At 28.3% G+C, this 22450-nt stretch overlaps 1 protein-coding gene across 3 annotated transcripts in view; it reads left to right on the top strand.

Moving 5' to 3' along the window:
- The window catches only part of LOC107451578 (dual serine/threonine and tyrosine protein kinase), a 74150-nt gene that overhangs the window by 7353 nt on the left and 44347 nt on the right, over positions 1-22450 (top strand). The window contains exon 1 of one of the 3 annotated variants that reach the window (XM_016067724.4): positions 5388-5634. The exons of the other annotated variants lie outside the window; for them this stretch is intronic. Coding sequence (XP_015923210.1) covers positions 5490-5634 — 145 coding nt within the window. The 5' untranslated portion in view covers positions 5388-5489. Of the gene's footprint in view, positions 1-5387; positions 5635-22450 lie in introns of those variants that run through there. 3 annotated transcript variants of the gene reach the window in all.

Genomic DNA, 22450 nt, shown 5'->3' with positions numbered 1-22450 from the left:
TGACGATAAAACCAATTTTTGTGTTCTTGAAAATGAAAGACTTTTTGAGGGTTATTATCTCACAAGGAAAAGTTAGGATTTAAAGTTTAAATTTTTAAATAATGAAATTTTTTTCTAAAACTTTCAGAATTTCTAGCATTAACAAATTTATTATACACATTTAGTTGAATTTAGGTGAGTAACTGCAATATTTGATAATTTATTTTGCTAATATGTTTCTCATTTAGCTAATGTTTTGATTTTTTCACCATGTACAATCTAAATAGCTAATATACTTTTTTAAAAGCCAATAGGAGCATTGATAGAATTCTTCTACATAAGTACAATACTATGTCTTTGATGATAAAATACTATGTCTTTGATGATAATACACTATGTCTTTGTGCTAGAACATTGTGTTCATTGGCGAACAAGCGCAGCGAGCCATGGTTCACGGCGTGAGCCACATAGGATTGCGTAGCAATTCTCGGGGGTTGGCGAGCGTTAGCGAGCAGAGGGCGGAGCCTCCTAGTAAGTTATATTAAAGTTGTTTGTCCGGGTTTTTCTGCCGTACTTTGCATGTTGAAATTTAATGCAAGTAAATTCGGTATTATTCAAGCACTGGAATAGTCAATTGATCCACTCTGGCAAACTACGATACTTCTGCCTTCGGCAAATTGTGCATGATTCACCTCGCATCGTTTTGCGATTATTCATTCTTTGACTTCAACATTCTTTGACTTTTCATTCTTTGACTTTTGTTTCACCGTCACGAACGCTCCGCTTTTTGGCTTAGCATTAACCCTGCTGCCTTAGGCAGCATTGTTCTGAACACATGAGTTTAATTAATGCATAAACTGTCTTGCAGCCCTTCTTTAAATAATCTCATACAATGGATTAAAAATCAGAACTTAGTATTACGTAAATCGGAGGAGATAATATGATATACAGACTCTACACCCTATTCTATATCATATAGTAAATATACAGACTCTATATCATAGACAGAGGTAATATGATATACAGACAATATTGTCTCTCCTCGTAATCTGATTTTTGAACTTTTAGTTTTTCTACCTAATTTATTTTATATAAAATATTAAATATCCCCTAATATTTGAAATTTGATCCCTGTTTTATTTACTGTAGTTTAATAGTGTATTTAAATTAATTAATGCATTTAATTTACACAATTTCCTGATTAAGAAATATCAGGAAATCAGAAAAATCAATTTTATAAAATAAATAAAAAAATCATATATCCTTCATATTTAAGAAATTGCATTTACTTACCGTTACTTTAATAAATCAAACATAAAAGTTATAGTTAAAAAGAGATAAAATAAGTTCAGAAAGAAGCTCTATATCTTTATTTGCTCAGTTTTCAAATCAACGAACCTGCAAAGAGAACTTTTCTCACCCATGCTTTTATCGCCCTACACTGTTTAGTTTGAAACGACCAATCGTTTTTTTTCGTCCATTTCCTCGGAAACAATTCATTTTGTTTCGACAGTTTCAGCTTTTCATGAATTTTATTAAACTTGAGATGCCATATTTTCTGCCATGCAAAAAATTCTAATCGCAAATTCGGATATCGAGTTTCGAAGCACTAATGCGCTTCCACATCGACTTTAATCTTTAATGTGTTGTTGTTTCCAGTTGTCTTCTGACAAAAGTCAGATAAGTTCCATAAGGTAGTTGACATCTAAAAAGTCGATAACAGTCAAGGAATCTACGTTATGTCCTTCCTCGTAAGTCCAAGACACAGCACGCCGTGTTTAGATGATGCTTGAGGCACGTAGCCCTTTTTACAGGTCTAAAAAATCTTTGATCCAACTAAAAAGGAAAGACTGTTCTGACCAATCTGACCAAAGTACTTTGTAAATTCCTGTCACACTTTATGTCAGCAGAATGACATGTTTGTTGACATGTTTAAAGTTGTATCGCTAAATGTCACCGTTTTCTCGCATAGCTTCGGATGTACGCACGCTTACAGTCATAATAAATTATAGATATATAACAACACATTTAATATTAAGTTTTATTAAGGTATAGATTTATAATGGACGGTGTCTAGCAGATGTGTCCTGAAGTTTCCAAAATTTTACAGCGAAAATTTGTTTCTTCTTTGATTTATGTTGTTGTTGTTTCTAATGCCTGCTTGGTGAAACCGAGAAAATTTAAAGCAGAGTGTGCGTTTCTCGCTTTTTTTCTTCAGTGGCGTCTTCCTATGGCCAAGAATTCGTCTTCAGCTTCACACACGTCACAGCCCGTTTTATAGGGTGGACCCATTCATGCATCCACTCATTCATCCACAGATCGTAATTTTGACCTGAATCAGAGAACGATCGATTTCTAATCCAGTACCCCCAGAGGTACTGATTTGTTATGGGAACATGGAGAACTTTGCAGCTCGACAGATTTAACGTGCATCAGTCACCATTTACTGCACGGGGAGTTTTCGGCCGGCGGGGTTCGAACCCACGACTTCTCGGACATGGGCCCAGCCCCCGACCAACCAGGCTATCCCGGCCCTTTTAATTTATGTAAAAAAAAGAGCGTACATAATTAAAAGTTTCCGTTGTCAGACTTGATAATCATTACGCCACATTGGGTCATTAGACGCATATAAATAGCAGATTAAAGAGAGATTGTGAAATTTTTTTATAAATTTAATAGAAGAAGCTTACTAACACATTTTTGAAAGAGAAAATGATTTTTTCTAATAAAATGTCATTTTTTGTCTTCTACATAAAGTGATTAGAATAATGGTTGATAATGGAGCAAATATTACCATAAAGAGAGGATTTTTGCACAAATAATCTTAATAATGTTTATGCCAAAAATACTTTTATTTTATCTCAGATCTCATAAATATATAATTAGCTAAATAGTTCATAATAATTAGCTAAACTATATTGAAACTATGTGAAAATTCTTTTTAAAATCTGACAAACTATGACATTTTCAAACATCTATTTTTTTACATTTATTAAGCAGAAAAAAAATTTCAATAATTGAGAGAGTGATTTTTTGCCCATTTTTAATAAAGGATTATTAAGGGTATGTAAAGAAAGATTCGACACTAAGTTCGTGAGCCGTGATGGTTCAGGGGATAGAGCGTTCGCCTTCCAATGAGGTGAATTGGGTTCGAATCTCCATCGATGGCTGGTACATACGATTTCCGCATCCGGCTTGCACCGACCACAGTGCTGACGTAAAATATCCTCAGTGGTAGACGGATCATGGGTTAGACTCCCCTTGAAGGCAGGCTAATCATGGTAGATATTCGCGGTTTTCCTCATCATGTAACGCAAATGCGAGTTAGTTCCCTCAAAAAGTTCTCCATGAAGGCAAATTTCTCCCAATACTTGATCCAGGAGTTCCCTCGTCTTCTGTATTGGGTTCAAAATGACAACGCTACGGAGTTGAACATTAGTGGCCCAAAAAAGTGGGTCGGCTGTTCAACGACGGTTAAGAAATCAAATAAAATTAGTTCGAGAATTATTAACTTATGGAGAAAAAATGACATGTTTGGTCCATCTGTAGCCCGCTGAAATGCAACTACGGAGTTAATATTTGACATACTGAAGGAGTAATTTTTATTTGCGAACTTAACTCCACTTTTGTTTCAAAATTGCAATTTGTTCGAAAGTCATTGCAAATTTAAATGCTTTTTCGAGAATTTTTTTCCTCTTTTTTTCTATTTTAAATATTCACTATTAATCCATTTTTATAGAAAATATCGATATCTATCTTTACCTTCACGATATCTATCATTATATTATTAGTTCGAGTAGAGGTGAATCAAAAGTAGCTAAAAAAAAAAGAGAGCGAGAAAGATTACATGATTACATAAATAATAATATAACTCTTAGAGATAATATAATCAATCAAGATAATATAAATTTATAACGTAACAAAATCAATAACAAATGCAAAATAACATTTAGATTGAAATTTTTAAAAATAAAAAAACTTAGTAAAGAGCCATAAAAGCCGCTCCTTATTTTGTTTGTTTTAAATCTCGTCAACGAGTAAAATTACTTAGCAATTTTTTCTCATTAGTCACACAATCTGTATTCCTTAGGTTAAATTTTTTTAAAGTGCAGGTGATTATTTATTAAATATGGGTAATTGCCTATTTTATTACGATTAACATACTAACAAAATGTTCTTACTTAAAGCCTGCAATAATTGAATATTTGTAAAACAAATGTTTTGTGCGTTTTTCGAAAATATTGACGTTTTAAAGGATTAGAAAAAAGAATGATGAGAAACAATTACGGTAGTTGGCGAGCAGAGTGGGCAGGTTTTTCGTAAAAAGCTGGAAAAAAAGAAAGAAAAAATAAGAAAGAATCGTAAAATTGCGTATTTTCATATTTGTTTAGTTATTAAATAATTTTACATTTTCTTTTAAAATTTCCTTTTTTGTTCGCGATTTTTTTTTATGGATAGTCGAATATTTTTTGCCCACTGATTACGAGTAGAATAATTTCGAGACCTAAAAAAGTATTAAAATTTATTAATTTGTTAAGATGTTACTCATTGCTTTTATAGGGTATTAATAAGATATATTTTATTTTATTAATAAAAATATGCGTAAATAATATTTTGCTGCTAAGTTAAAAGATTTTTGTCAAATATATATATATATATATATATATATATATATATATATATATATATATATATATATATATATATATATATATATATATATATATATATATATATATATATATATATATATATATATATATATATATATTTAAAAAAACTTCATCTTTACAAAATATTCTATTTTTATTTATTTCTTCTAAAATACTCAGAATTATTTCAACGTTATTGAATAGCAAAAGAAAAATATTAACTTTTGGTATAAATGGTCATAGTACAATAAGTTTAATCTATGAAATGATGTAATTTTAAGTATAATAAATTTTGCTTACTCAGATTTCAAATGCATTTGTCACATAAATAGTCTAGCTTAATATATCTTCTTCATAATTAAATTGAAAAACCCTTAATAGTTTTGTACAGACAAATTTCACGTAAACAAGTTTTTGTTATACAAGTCAAAATAAATTTATATACATAATAATTTAATATTGATGAAGTCGTTTTCCCGGAAATTATTTGCAAAATTATTATTGCTGAAAATTTTATTACTCTGGTAATTGTACAGTTTCGATATTCTCATTTTCAATTACACTACTATAAATAAAATAAAAAACAAATAACTATAAAAACATTACTACTAAAGATTCACAAATGTATTATTTTTCACTTTATCTCTTTCTTTCTTTTGGGGGTGGTCAAATCAAATCAGATAGATATCAAATAGATAACTGGTCAAATAATCTAAATCGGAAAACTTCAAAAGGTCAACTGATTCCGGTCGCAACTGAATCAAATCAGTATTTCATGCATTGACCACTAGGAAGCGTTGCGATCGCTCGTATAAGTTATGGAAGATCTTTAGTTTCAGTATAACTCGTGAAATAAGAATGCCGTCCGCTCGTGCGGTAATGGCTACGAATTTAGCCACTGAATTAGGAAGGTTTCGTCGGGGAGGTAAACAATTACGGCGAATATTAAAAGAAACTACAATCGTGCATGATAGTATCAAGAAAAAGGGATGTTACGGAAAAGGTAATTATTAATCATTTCTCGAAATTATTATTTTATCGTTTGATATGTAATTTAATGAATGATTTTTGCATCCACGATGTTCTATTCTCGTTTAAATAATTAAGTATAAAAAAAGGAAATATATCTTATAAATAATTTGTTAAATAAAAAATTTGTGCGAAATATTTGATAAAAAAAATTTTTATTATGCTACGAAATTTTTAAAAAAATTTTTTAATAAGATACTCCTCTAGAAATCTCTAAATATTTCAATTTTTTTAAATACATTATTTTTAAAATTTTGTTGGTTTGGTTTTATTTATTTTAAATTTGATAAATAAGTTTTAAATATTTTTGAAGATTTCTGTCAATAAAAATCTTACTTTTCAAATAATTAAATAATCCTTTCTCATTGATATACTAAATTATTTTATTTACTATTCATAATAAATAATTTTCAAAAAATAAAACAATGGTTAATAAAACAATAATAAGTAAGTGCAATTTTAAATTAAACATATTTACCGTACTACGCAATTTTATAAACCTTTTAAGCATTCTTAAAATTTCTTAATATTTCGATATGTTCTCTTCGAAATACTTAATTTTCAAACTTGAACTGATGGTGAAATTGATTTGTTTGTTTCAAATATGAGAAATTTTAAATTCCGAACTTTTCATAGCTTTCTGTAAATAGAAACGTTATTGTTCAAATAATTAAATAACCTATTAATATTTATACAAAAGTTTTTAATTATTTATTACTCAGTACAAATAAAAATTTGTCTGAAAAAAATTACTTAAAAAAAATGTTTACCTCACTGGGAAATTTTAAGATGTTTTTAAACTTACTAAAAGATTCTTCGTTAGAAGTTTCTTAACATTTCGATTTGATTTCCTGGCATAACTTGACTTTCAACTTTGAGCTTAGTTTTAAATATAATAAATTATGTTTTCAATTTTTCTCAGTTTTTTGTTTAAAAGAATCTTACTGCTGAAATAATTTTTAAAAAAAATTAGTTTTATTAATCTTTCTACTTAAATTTTTGAAATTTTAACACTTATAATGCAATCTAAGTATGATAAATTCTAAACTAAATCTAAATTTCCAAAATTGTATTGCATATATTTTCTATGTCAAAAAGACTTTGCCTTAAACTGCTGGAAGAGAACTTAAAGCTTTGAAATTTAAATAGCTTGAGTCGAGTAAAATTAAATGCTTGTATAATTTAAATATTATTTCTTTGAGAGTATTTGGAGTATTCGTTGCAAAAAATTGTTGGTTTAACTTGTCGTATATGAGATTATCCAAAATCTAAGTTTTAGATAAAGCATGGATTTTAAATACATTCAAAAATTAGTTTCAGCGAGAATTTTGCACCAAACTTATAAGGAATTGTAGTTGAATTATCAATTACAATTTCGTATTAAATTATTGAATTTTAAAATATAAGGTTGTGAAAATTATTGATTAATTAGTATTTTTTGAAATACACTACTTTTGTAAATGTGTAGTTGTAGCTTACTTTGCATTAGTTTTCAAAATTATTAAAATCTAATAAAAATTACTTTGAGAGGTATTAAATTATTTTTTATTGTTCTAATGTTTTGATGAAGCACTTTTTTTAAAAATAAAGTAGAATTTGTAACTGCAATCACTTTCTTAGTAAATATGTCATATATTTCAATCAGTGTACCTACGGGAATTTATAGTCGAAAAGATTTGTTGCTGCAAATTTTTTTAAAGCAGGTTTTGTTTTTAAAGTAATTACCGAAAAGGACTAGCAAACTATCTGTATTTAATTTTGAAGAAATTCTTATGACAGTGTCAAATTTCTTTCGCATATTAATTCCATGTGCCAACGTTGTTTTCCTAGAGTTCGACTTCGTTCAACTTCGTTCAACTTCGCTAAAAAAAATTTGTTTATCAACAAAAAAATGTGGAATGTTTACTTTTAATGCTTTTTAGTGGTAAAAAATATGACCGATAGAAAACACCAGAAATGTTTATCATTTATCGAGACTAAAAATATAGTAAGCGAGAATTTAGAGACAAGAATTTAGCTGAACACTCTGAAAAGAAATCAGTTCAACTTAGATATTTGTATAATATAGATCAATCATCGATATTGGTATCTTGTACCATGATATCGCAAAAATTTCTTGATGGTATAAAAATTTAATCGTGTTACCGTGTAAGTTCAATAATATCATGTAATCTAATTTGAGCGAGATTATTTTGCACGATTTTATGGTTTTACTTGATACTGTAGTCAAATTTGAACGATATTATGGTTCATCGTATTAACGTTACTGCTAATTTGAACTATATTATGGTTCCCAGAGCTCCAGATCTTCTGACACTGCTATTACGCTGTTAATTGTGCTATGAACTAGGTTTTTAGCTATTTAATTTTTTCTATATCTGCCTTTAATAACGTTATGTATGGGTTTTAGGAAAATACAAATTAGTTAATATTTTCGGTGTGAGTTGAACCTTAAGAGGCTTCGACTTTGCCATCTTGGACTTCAGGTTAAATTTTTAATTTGCGTTTTCTTGATATTTTTTGTAGAAAATAAATTTTGTAAAGATTTTGTAGAAAATGAAATAATGCTTGATAATTTTTAAATTTTCTTTTGAATTTTTCCTTAAAACTTTAAAGTAACAAAATTATGCGATTTGGGGCTTTGAGTGAAGGTAATTAAACATGCAATACATGTTTCTTAGTTTTCAGATTTTTTTTAAAATCCAATTTTACTACAGTTTAAACTGATAAAATATGATTTGGATGACGTTATAATGGATTACGCTATATATGTTATTTGCATAAAAAAGACACTTATCTAAAACCTAAAAAAAGGCAATTGTATACTATTTAAGTCCCTGTGAAAAACTGGTGATTATAGAATTTCATTGACATAATTTTATTAGAAAAAGCTATAGAGAATCTAAAATACTGCCAAATAATGTAAATATCCAACGTCATTTAATTTGTAAAAATTAAATAAAAAAGATTAAAAACATATTTGAAATTCCCCTCCCAGTTTTTCACCCCTTTGACAGTTTAGTTCGGTCAATAGAGGAATGACCACTTAACGCGGATTCAAGTTGAAGGATTAAAAGGATAAGTGACATTTAAATAATTTTCAAGTGACATTTCTAAGTGACATTTAAATAATTTTCAATTTAGCTTAAGAGTCCATCCGTTCAAAATACAAAATAAAAAGAAATGAAGCTGAGAATTTATTTTTGTCCACTAGCTTCCCCCCATGGATAAAATCAAAAATCCAAAACAAAAAATTAAACTGTTCGCGTCATAGCGTTCACACCTCGTTGACTGTTTCTCTCTAATTGCCTTTAGAATTCTTTTCCCCTATAAAACACTCAAATTGTTCCCTTATAATTTTCTCTACAAGGATCTACGAAATTTTAAAACTTGGAAAAGTAAATGAAAAGTTAAATTCAACTAAAATAAAATTATTCGAGAAGTTTCATCTCTCCCCTTCAAAATTTCCTTTTAAAACCTTCTTTAAGCTCCTAAAGTATCCTGTTTTAAAATATTCTGCCTGTTTGAAATCTCAAATTTAGAAAATCGAAAACATTTACTTAAAGCTATTCAAAAGCAAATTAAAAGAGAAAAATTTTAATTGTGTAATCAATACGATACACAAACTTTAAATCAAATAGCATCCGCTTCCTTAAACTCGAAGCTATTTATAATCTTTAAGCAAGTACCACCCAAAATGGTTTGAATCAGCTTTCTAAACAACACACGAGATTTTTTTTTTCATAAAAATTTTAATTTAAAGCAGCTTTCAGAAAAATAAAATTTTAATCATATACAGATTGAGGGCAAAACGTAAAAAATATTAGCCGCAGATTAAAACTTAGAATTCTTTCTGGTACAAACATAAACAACTTAAAACTTTCTCCTAACTTTAGGAAAAGGGTTTACTTTGAATGGTTATAATTACATACTTCGTGTCAGGTCTGTACTTTCCTTTCGTTAGTAATATAATATCCCAGAAAGCTCAAATAAATATATCTTAAAAGTAAAAATTGTTTTTAAGTTGCTTTATAGAAATTTGAATAAAAAGGCTCTTAGTAAAAGAAATCATCCGTTGAATATAGAGTTTTCTTTATGTTATTTTAAATGGAGATGTTTAAAACGTTCTCTTTTTGTCACAATAAAAATTATTAACTATAGAATAATACTAACTTATTAAGTTACCAAATTTCACCTACACATGACACAGTTTAAGTTGCTTTATAGAAATTTGAATAAAAAGGCTCTTAGTAAAAGAAATCATCCGTTGAATATAGAGTTTTCTTTATGTTATTTTAAATGGAGATGTTTAAAACGTTCTCTTTTTGTCACAATAAAAATTATTAACTATAGAATAATACTAACTTATTAAGTTACCAAATTTCACCTACACATGACACAGGCTAATTAATTTAGCTTTTATAGGAAGTTATGAATAAGAGATATATCAATACCTGATATATCTTTAAACAAATATGAATGTATAAAATTTAATTTTAAAAAATATAACCAATTATAATGCCTGATTGTCCCGCCCGTGGAGTTTATTGCTTTTTAATATTCGATTGCTTTTTATAATTAAGATATTTCTGAATTTTCTTATTATAGGAAGAATCTCGATTACTTTCGATAATTAAGATTGCAAAATAAAATAATTTAAAACCCCCAATCTATTTAAATTTTATTTTTGAAATCTGGGTAATATTGCCAAAGAAAGAAGAGAAATGAGGAAGTGATAATCATCTTCATTGTAAGTGGATCATTTGAAAGTGTTGAGGATTTTGTAAAAACAGAGTTGACGAACAGTAGAGCATTAGTAAACACTTCACGGTTAAAAAAGTGGCGAAAAACGGGGCAAGGAGTTCTCACCTATGCGTCCAACTAAAATCAATGAAACTAATTTCCTGTTTAAATAAAAGTTCATTGGCCAGTATAAACAAATTTAAATCCAACAAAACAGTCTGAGTGCTTAAGTGCCAATAAAACAGAAGCAATTGACATGGAACGGTGAAACTTCGATAAATTGTATTGATTCAATCGTTTCTTAAGAAGCTGAGTTAAGAGAAACGCTTGTCATGTGACCGATTTTTTTCAGTGAAACTGCATCGGAAAAATCCGCATTTCTGAACAAATATTATGAAAAATTATGAAGCTACTTTAAGCAGCTAAAATCTTGTTTGCGCGATTAAAACAACGTTTCTCAAATATGTTTTAAAATGAAATTAAAAGGCTTAATGACTCTTCATTATTGAAACAATTATAACGGACATTAAAAGATATTTTGGAATTATAGGTCTATATCAAAGACAGCAACAACAAAATAAATGGAGAGGTAAAAATTTTAAAAAGTCATCTTTTTAAAATAAAAAGTGAAGGCTGTGATTATTTTCGAAAAACTTTATTTTAAAAGCATTTTTTGTACATTGGAAGTATTATTTGCATGTAATTTGTTTTAATGCAAATCGCGATCTTAAAAGAACACTACACCATGGGGGGGAAAAAATTACGGCAAATTCCCTTTCATATTCATTGGTTTTTTAGAGCAAAGAGTTTTGGCAAACCTAAAGTAAACCTCGAAGCTTCAAATGATGAAAAAATATTTACAAAATAACTAAAATGCAAACTAATTTCTATAGGATTACTTCAAGCACTGCTCAATTCCGAGTAATCGTGCTATAAATTGTTTGCATTTGCATTGTTGCAATTGTTTACACTTTTGGAGAGAAAAAAATGTTTCGACATTTGAAATTTCATGGTTTACTTTAGGTTTATCTGAACTCACTTTTACTGTACTTCAAATTTTAAATTACTTATAAAAGAGAATTTGCCATGAAAGATAACTCCCGCAATATAGCATCCTCTCAAGTACAATCTGAAATATACTTCTATACGTATTTTTCACATTGCGCAACGCAGTAAGCATTCATATATAATACATAATAGCTGGTTTGCATTGAAATTTAAGTATTCAAATTCATTAAAAACTTGCATACGATAGGCCAAATCAAAAATTTGAAAGCAAAAAAAAAAAAAGGGAAAAAGCCCTTTAGCAAGCAATAAATTTGTTAAATCATTGTTATTTTGAATTATTAAAAATAGGAATACAAATCTTTTTATTATTTTTTCAGATTATTATTATTGATAATTATTCCTGATTATTTTTCCAGCTACAAGTCAGACTTGCTAACAAATTTTATTAAATATTTTTTTTATCAAATAAAATTTTGAGATGAAAAATATTTTTCTAAATCGGACAATTATTACGGTATCGAACTATCGAACAATAAATGGGGCAAATAAAACACTAAAATAGGACAATCATTTCGATGACGAAGGATTCTTATATTTTTTTAATCACTTGTTACCTTTCCAACCAATGACTAAGTGGTATTTTCATATCTTAAAATTTCGATCTTCGTAATTCTTGTTCCCAATTTGAAATATATAGAATTTTTCGAACTTCTTGACTTGATTGATGCGCACGGAATAATAACGAAGTGTTTTCGAGTGTTTACTTCGTTCCATTTCTAGACAACTTTACGAACCACTCGTTTAAAACTATTTGCACGTAACGAATCGGTTTCTTGAATGTGTATTACCTTTTTAAAGCCTTCATTATTATATTTTCCTCCCAACGCTTAACTCAAGTCATTTACCTTTTTACACTCATTTGAGTTGATTTTTGAAAGCAATATTTCCTTTTCGGCGCTTTTCCTCTCATAATTTGGTTTTGCACTGTATCTGCGTTAAGGTTGGATATTGGTTGACGTCTTTATGGCAATTAAAAATGATAAATGTTCATATTTTCCTTCGAAATCTTAATCAATATTAATGACTTTGAACACTGAAATAAATTGACTTGGACGTTTTTCACACTTAGCTATTGTTTAATTACACTGCGACCAGTTTTTCTTTTTTTTTTCTTTGCGTTAGTTAGGAAATATTTTCTTTCCTCGAGTATTAGATAAATCTATCTCATCTCCCGCAGACTTGTAACTTTATTTTAGAACACGATTCTCTAAACTGCGTTTGAAATTTTAAAAAACAATTTTTTAACATTTTAAGAAAACAATTTTTTTTAGACAACTTGAATTTGTCGCTAAATGTGTGTTTAGCAATAAAAAAATTCTTTTCTGCAACCTTTTATTTTTACCCACTCTGCAACCAATGAAAACATAAGTATTACAATGATTTCGGTACTGTTATGCATTGGTGTTCAATTTGTATTATAAAATTTTAAAAGTACTGGTTACTGGCTGCAAAAGTAAACAAGAGCAAGGTTTTTTTCGGCTGACATAAGCCACATATGTTTAAAACCTTTTAATTATCTCAAAAATTAAAACTCATACACTCTACTGTAAAAAAAGCTATAACTAACTAGCTATAAGTAACTTTGTAACTAAAGCTCAACTATAAATAGTTTATCATTCTATTTAATGGTGGTTTATCTTTCATTATAAATCAAATATTAAACTACACGTAAGAATATTTTCTTTAAAATAATTATTAGCCATTCGGTTTAATGGCACTGAGTAGTGATGTACCGGATATCCAGTCAACCCGGCTACATTTTCATAACCTAGTTAATACTTGGACCCAGCAAAAAAAATTTCATTACTCGATACAGGGCTCTTGGACCCGGTTCTTTGTCTCAGGTACCCGGGTCTTGCAAATTGCCGAGTAACACTCACTTATGTTTGACACCAACTTATTCAGATTTATAGTAACTACAAAACAATTCGTAAAAATAATTGCAGCTTTAGAATTCCATCAGTATCTTGATAATAAAGCTGAAATAACTGATTTATGCACGACATATTTAATCTTGGGTATTTTTACTCGGAAACCTTGGTAAAGTGGACACCTTTGGGACAAAACACTGAAGAGAGATATCTTCTAAGGATAAAAGCATGCAAAATGCAGAAATCTAATGGTAAAATTTTCCAACAGCTTTGGTAGGAATTCTTTTACTGTCTGCTAAACATAGGAGGTTGTCATGGTTTTTCTCTCCATGTATCACAAATACGCCTTAGTTTCACAAAAAGTTTTTCATGAAAGCAAATTTGTCCCTTGTTAGTTTCATAATCTCTAGGAGTTACTTCATATTTTGAGGGATCAAACAAAAAATTTAAAGATTGTTCTGAGATAGAATTCATTACTCGTCATTTTCGTTCAAAGTGATATCGGATGATTAAAAATTACACCCTGGTAGTTAAAACAGTTTTCATTTAATATATACCATTTTATTAAAATTTTCAAAGTATCCTATGCTTAACAGAAGCTACATTTATAAATGCGATTTAAAATTTAAGTAAATTAAATTCCACTATTAGTCGGGGTCTCCACTTCATAGTAACGTTAATCATTTTATGAACAACTATTCCAATATTTTTTTAGAAATATTTTTAAAATTTAGGCTTAAGATTAACGAAAAACAAATACCTAGTTTTGTTTTTTAAGCACGCAATAAATTTTGCATAGAATTATATCGTAAAATATATCTTCTCGCTGGAAAAATATCAGATTTTTATATAGTGCTTTGCATAAATTTTATAATATCCGGCCGAGTAATAAATCAAAATTTTACCGGGTACATGGTACCGGAAGGGTAACAATACTTTAGTCGTTAATCGGAACAGGCCGGTAATAAATCCAAATTTTACTGGGTACACGGTACATGACTGGTTGCTGGGTACCCAGAAAAGCCCGGGGTAAAAGGGTTAAATTTTTGCCTGGAACCAGACCCAGCAAAATTTTAAAACCCGGCACATTTCTAGTACTGCATTTTTATGATTATTAAAAATCAAGGATTAGGCTGAAGATAATTATAGCTTCTTTTAAAAATAAAAATAATAAAAACTGAAAAACGTATTTTGGCACAGTAATTTCTAATTTTGTACTATTAGAGTTTATGAGTAGATACAATTAATTACCGCTTTTCATTTTTAAAAATTGTAAAAGGTTTCTACTCTTTCCTCATGTCCCTGATATTTAATTATGAATCATTTTATAAGCTGCCAAATTGTGTACAAGCAGTTACTATATTTTATCTAAAAACTGTCACACGGAGCTTTAAAATATTATCCCAGTTGGAGTTTATTAAAATTTTCAATTACCATAATAAAGAAATATTTTTTAAAGTGAAAGGAAAAAAATGGACCTTCGCAACTTCTTTGCATAGTGAATGACCTCTTTGAAATTGCTCGTCAAACAATGCAAATTTTCTTGACATTTCCTTCAAACTCAAATCATGCAGAAGAAAATATAAATAAATACCGCTTTACCTCTTATTCCGACATCTCATTTGTAATTGTAGAAGAAAACATTCAAAATCTGTTTATTTCTTCATGAGAAAATGTCAATATGTATTGTTAGCAGAGAAGCATTGCAACACTGTGAGGGACCTCAACCTAAAATATTCTCTTTGACCGTGACTTTATATTTGTCCAAGTGTTTTAATTAAGATGGTAGTCTTATTGGCACCACTTTCTTAAAGTAAACAATTCAAACAAATATTCTGATTTAGTGTAACTTTTTAATAATAGTAATTTTTTCTAGTAATGCAATTTAGTATTTTTTTTTCTGGTAATGCAATTTAGTATTTTTTTTTCTGGTAATGCAATTTAGTATTTTTTTTCTGGTAATGCAATTTAGTATTTTTTTTCTGGTAATGCAATTTAGTATATTTTTTTCTGGTAATGCAATTTAGTATATTTTTTTTCTGGTAATGCAACTTAGTATTTTTTTCTGGTAATGCAACTTAGTATTTTTTTCTGGTAATGCAACTTAGTATTTTTTTCTGGTAATGCAACTTAGTATTTTTTTCTGGTAATGCAACTTAGTATTTTTTTCTGGTAATGCAACTTAGTATTTTTTTCTGGTAATGCAATTTAGTAATTTTTTCTGGTCATGCGAGACTGTCACTTTTTGTGGTCATGAGAGACAGTAATTTTTTGTGGTCATGAGAGACTGTAACTTTTTTGTGGTAATGCAAGACTGTAACTTTTTTGTGGTAATGCAAAGACTGTAACTTTTTTGTGGTAATGCAAAGACTGTAACTTTTTTGTGGTAATGCAAAGACTGTAATTTTTTTGTGGTAATGCGAGCCTGTAATTTTTTTTGTGGTAATGCGAGCCTGTAATTTTTTTTGTGGTAATGCGAGACTATAATTTTTTGTGGTAATGCGAGACTATAATTTTTTGTGGTAATGCGAGACTATAATTTTTTGTGGTAATGCGAGACTATAATTTTTTGTGGTAATGCGAGACTATAATTTTTTGTGGTAATGCGAGACTATAATTTTTTGTGGTAATGCGAGACTATAATTTTTTGTGGTAATGCGAGACTGTAATTTTTTTGTGGTAATGCGAGACTAAATTTTTTCAGAAAATGCAAGAATGAAAACAGAAAATTCTAATCATTCAAACAAAACAAAAGATTATAACATTACAAAAGTAATTCTTTGTGACGAAATTGAATTTCAATAAAAACAACACTTAAAATCACATGGTAAAAATGTATGAAAAACCGATACGCTTTTTGGTACGTTTCAGTAGGATGAAATACATGAATAGTAAAAAGAGATTATTAAAATCTGAAAGTAGTTACGCCATACCAAACAGGTGAATGTACAGTTAAGAGGCAAAAAATTTTCAAAAAAATCATGATTTCAAATATTAGACAAATGATACAGCATTAATGTCCTAATCGATAGATAATAAATTTAAGAAAAATAATTTTTTATTATTTTGAACTTATGCTTAACAAAAATTCAATTTGCAAAACAGCGATCATAATTTTATTGAAAGTTGGTTTTAGCATGCAATGATTCAGTTCTTGCAGATTTGATTTTAAAAACAGCTGATTTTATAATCCTGTGATTTTTTTCTTCTTTTTAGTGGCGATCACAGCATTGTAATTTTTTTCTGAAAATGCAGTATTGCGCTTTTTTAATAAAAATGTAATTAAATTTTTTTAAGTATTTATTATTGTAACTTTACGTGCAAAGTATTATTACAATTTTGAAGTCATTTTTCGAAATTATTGTGAATTTGATATTTTAAGCTTAATTTTCTTATCTTAAATTTGCTTTAAACACATACTGTACCGAACCAAGAGCATTAAAATCACAAAATATTCAGAAAATTTAGAAGCCACTGCTATAGCAGAACTCGTCCAAATGCCTAATATTTCTTTGGAAATCCAGACAAAAAAAATTAAACTGTTTGCTTTTGAAAAAACCCTCTTCATTGTTATAGTAAATTTTTAGGCATATAATTTTAATAATTTCTAACGATGAACCTTAAAAGATTATTAAAATAATTACCAAATTATTTGACGCTAAAATCTACAGATATTTCAAAGTTAAATATACGCTTTGAAATCAAACTCCTCATAGTTTTGCAATTAAAGTGCAATAGCGGTATTATACATTGACCTTTAGTGATTTTATTTGACCTTGAATGCATCACAAATTACAAATCGATGATTTTTATCTTAACCTCCTGGCTTAGAAATTAAATCGGATCGTGACTTCAAGAAATTTGCAACCATAGATTTGAACTAATTGGCCATCACCAGCATTCTGAAAATATTGTTTACGATAATTTTTATTACATCCCCTTCAATTTCTGAACGTCAATGCTGATTTCTCTCCGTCTGAAATGTGACGTCAAATTAAGAATATAAATCTCGTTGAAGCTTCTTTACTTTTCCTTTTTTTCAATGCTCAATCGGAATTTTATAAGGCTTTTCCTTTAGTAATGTGAAATGTGATAAAGGCCGATCACAAAAAAAAAATTTTTTTTGTAAGGCATTATTGTAAAATTTTATGCCAATTGTAAATGGTTTATAATGCTATTATGATTTATTATGGCAAATTTTATTATTAAACAATCGTCTCTAAAGTTTAAACTCCTTATTAGCAAAAATATTAATTTGTTTCGCATTGTGGGGAAGAAAAAAATTCCTACTAGTAGTAAAATTTGCCTTTTATTTCATAGTTCTTGTAATGGAAACTTTTAAATTTACTATGCGTAAATTACAGATATGAATAAGGCAAAAGGTCATGCAAGACGCAACTTTTTTTTTAGTTAACAAAATCAATTGAAATTCTATACAAAAAAGTCGATTAAAATTTAATTTCTACTAGTTTATAAAATATTTTGCATAAAGCACAGCAGTTGGCTTACCTGTATTAGTAGATTAATATATTTCTCATTCTGATTTTCATACTCAATCTAATCCACTCTAATCAGAGACCCAGGTAAATATGAATATCACTCTAATGAACTTCGAATTTTTTTCTTTTTTGTTTTGGACTTGTATAATAGGCACTTACTTTGTTTGATTTAGTAATAATGCCAGTTAGGCGCATATTCAAACTTGCTCCATAGAGCGCATTAGTATTTTCGAATGGTAGTCTCTTAATGTATAATAATTGGTTTAGTGAATTAGATTAATAGGGTTTTCACTCACCACTGCTTCTAAATAATTCAAGGGCTAATGTCATACGCCACTTTCTCGTAGTTAACCCATGTTGTGCCTTTTAAAAAGTTGGTAAAATTAACCGGAATTTTAGTTTGTAATTCTCTAGAGTTTTTTTTTTTTTTTTTTTTTTTTTTTTTTTTTTTTTGCCAAATCCGGAGCTGTTGGTCTCTCTGAGTATAGCCAATTCCGGCAGTAATGCCATTAATCCAGAACATTCTAAATTTATCATGAACTTACGAAATACTAAAATATCAATTTCGTGGAAAACTTTAATTACATTTCTGCTTCCAGCTTGCTACATATTTTATAATTCAAATGTTTCTGCAATTTATAATTAAACTTAATATATTGCATTGTTTAATTATGGAACCATAAAATAAAGACCTTTCCTTTGATTTGTTCTTCTGCTTATAATACGAGAATATAATAAATAAAATTACCTTTTTACATAATATAAATATGGAAAGTTATTCTACTTTTAAAAATTTCTAATTAAAAGATTATATAGTTAAAATTAGGGACTTTTATGTGTTTACGTACATTAAAAAATATAAACATTTTAGAATTGTTTTTCTATCATAAATAACGTTTTTAAATTTGGTATATAATTTTGATACATTTTCTCTTTTTAAAGATTTAGAAGCAAATACAAAACGAAAATTTCTATAAACAAACAATAATAAACATCACATTGTAATTTCTTTTAATAAAAACTCAATGTAAATTTATTAGCAATAATTTGAAATGGTAGATCATATTTAATCCTTTGACTCAGAATTTTTATTAAACATATTTTTCGTACTTTTCATTAGTTTGTATTAATTTAAGTCAATATAAGTGAAAAATATGATGTTTATCACTTTTAATTATGGTTATGAAATACAGCGTAAAACACCTGTCTTTTTTCTTACAATGGAAAAGTCTTCCAAACAATAATTTTTAAAATTTGCATTTATTTGCAGTTATTTAGATCTAAGCTAAACAGTTATTCATCATTGAAATTTCTTTAATATACAAAATCATTGATAAATTTTTGAATATGAATGAAAAAAAGTTTGCGAAAATACATTTTTGAATTTTATATTTTAGTACAAATATAATCCCGATAATCTAACGAATTTTTTTTTTTACTATTAGACTATTTTTTAATATTTAAAGAATATCAAAACATATTTTTGCTTGCAATTAGAGCGTAAGAAAAAATGTACAAAAGGGTCAGAGGTGTCCCATCTGCGTCAAAGGGTTAAAAGTACTTGTTCTGGAATTCTTCTAATGGCTTTTAAAACTTCAATTATTTTCAAACTTCAATTATTTTCAAACTTCAATTATTTTCAAACTTCAATTATTTTCAAACTTCAATTATTTTCAAACTTCAATTATTTTCAAACTTCAATTATTTTCAAACTTCAATTATTTTCAAACTAACAAAACTTAAAAAAAATTTATTCAGATGAATACTTCGAAATAAATTAGTGATTAACAAGAAAAAAACTGTTTTACAAAATAAAAATTTAAAAAAATCAAAATAAAGTAATTAATTACATGCAAAAACTAACAGTTTTCACTAACATCTACTTATAAAAATAAACGCTTTAAATAAGTCTGTAATCATTGTAACGTTTTATATAAATCAAATGAATTTCATATAACTTTTCACTTCATCGTCATTTATTAAATTTGTTTCTGTTTGCATTTGCGGAATGGAATGAAAAATTAATATGCGCTGATATGTGCTCGTTTCAACAGAGGGCTCTGACCTCGCAACATATGCTTCCTGTGTAATGTAAGTTCCGTTTTTTAAAATACTACTCAGTCTCTCAACCTTGGACTGTCTGTCTAACTCAGGGCTGCCCTAACATTTTCAGTGCATTTTTTTTAATGAATAGTTGAGGTGGATGCTTATAAAAGATAAACGAATAATTTGCATGTCTATTAATTTGATTTTTGAGATGCCTTATTTTTTCTATTGAATAAGAATTTCCGTCATTTACTCTTGTTATTTAAATTCAAAATAATTTAATACTTGAATGGGTTTTCACAATTTTTTAACAATTAACTGAATCATTCTTTTCCATGGACAAATTATACTAAAGGACGTTCCATTTAGTATTGCCAGAAAAGGAAGTTTAAAATGGCGAATTCGAACATATTGTAACCCAAATATAAAGAAATTAAAATTTTAATTAATAAATTACTAACTTGTCTTTATATATTAACATTAAAAAGTGATATTAATTACACACCATACATGGAGGTATTTCAACTCTAAGTGCACATAAGTTTTATCTTTTACACAAAAATATGCAAGGGTTTTCTCATTTCAAATTTTTTTTCTTTTTGAAAATCAATTTGTCTATATTTTCAGTTTATATCTTTAGATATGCTTAATTTTATTTATTAATCACCAAGACAGCGAAGAACTCGCCTGACCTGATGGAAAATCTTTAAAACACTATCTCGAGTGTGAAAATGCAGCCCCCTCCCCTCTCTTTCCCCAGTAAAACTAGCTGGGGGGGGGGATATTGCAGGCAGTCCTTTTACTATGTTACGGAGAAGAAAAATTATCTTTTAATAGGGGAAAAAGATCATTTTTAAGATTTGGTGAAAAAGTAACCCAAATAGTTGCGAGTTACAGTTGGAATTTTAGTACCGAGAACATTTTAAAGAAACACCCAATCCGCTACTTATAGCCTAATCTGGCAATACTGGTTCCACTGGTACGTTATTCGGAATTAACAAAGGAACCCGGAAGCATTTTTGAAAGTTTATTTTCACCCTATTAAAAATAGAGATATGAGTTAGTTATTTTTGAAAGTAAAATAAATTGACTTTTGGGGGGGGGGAGTAAATAGCAGTTTTATTAAGATATAGATTGGACTCTCAAAATAGACGTGACTCCCAATGCGAGCATTGCGAGTTTGCAATCTTTTGTGCCAATTCATATTACGATAATTCATATTATTTCCGGATTTTGCTTAGTATTCTCTTAAAGTTCTGTTGTTTGACTTGTGTTTTCTATACCAATCAATTAGATGCGCACGTATTATTTAAATAATGTAATTAGATGCGCACTTATTATTTAAGCAATATAATTGTTATCAACGCAAATAATCAAAATATATATATATATATATATATATATATATATATATATATATATATATATATATATATATATATATATATATATATATATATATATTACACAGGGTTATTCATAATTCCCTCCGGGGTTTCGAAGCGTTATAGTAAAAAAAACGAAGACGAATATGGCGAAAAAGAACATATGAAATTATTCCGAAAGTATTCAAGTTTTAATTTAAGCAGTTGCCGGTAGATGGCAGTAACATGTACCACTGAAGTCAGTTGTAGTTAAGAAAAATGGCGTTTACAGGTGGAGGGAATTATGAATAACCCTGTATAATCAAAAAAGAATCTTATAAATAGTAAATGGCAGCTGGTTAGGGTGTTAAACTTAACGCTTCATTTTGATTTGCTACTGAAAAAGTAAGAGACAGGAACGTCAAATTACTATTATGTGTGAAAAAATGTACGGGGATTACGATGTAATAAAAAAAAAAAATCCTATTAGTAGTTCGGGAACTGTGAAACTTGTAGAGGAAAATATCAAACGGACCCCTCCAAATTCCCCAGGAATAAAACTACAGTTACAGTAAACTACAGTTATTGTATGTTATAGATTATATTTCAAGTATTAATTTCAGTCTTTTTTGCGTATTTTAATGACATTAGTGAGAATAAGAATGATTATTATATACTTTGATGAAAATTTGAAAAAATATAAGAACTAATGATGTAAAAGTATTGAATTTGCTTGTTTCAAATGTTTTTATTTTAATTAAGAAGTCACTAGTTTCTTGTATCTCCCTCCCCATTGTCACAACATCACGATTCTCCTTATTTCACAGCTAATATGGATGACTCCTTACTTAAAAGTACTTCTATTTTGAAGAGCTTAGCGATAAAAAATTCTAAATCAGTAGATTCTAAATGACCTTTCGGTCGCTTCCGAACATAATCTTTTCAAAATATAATAATAAAGACAGTCACATTCATTTTAACTGGCAGAAAAAAATTATCTGTATATGCAGCTTGCCATAACATGTTCTAAAATCCAACATTTTGCGATTTTTTTTTAAATGATACTTTCTTCTCAGCTCTCAATTATAACCAAGCAAAACTATGAACAAAAATAAATAAATCTGCAGAAAGTTATAAAATTTGCTTAGCATTTATAATTGATTGGATTTTATAGAAGAGATGAAAATTGCGTGCAACTA

Source organism: Parasteatoda tepidariorum, chromosome 7, assembly GCF_982258835.1.
Source record: "Parasteatoda tepidariorum strain Cologne lab strain chromosome 7, Ptep-v5.0, whole genome shotgun sequence".
NCBI classification, from domain to species: domain Eukaryota; kingdom Metazoa; phylum Arthropoda; class Arachnida; order Araneae; family Theridiidae; genus Parasteatoda; species Parasteatoda tepidariorum.
The sequence above is the reverse complement of the archived record's forward strand: the minus strand, read 5'-3'. Positions and strand labels throughout refer to the sequence as shown.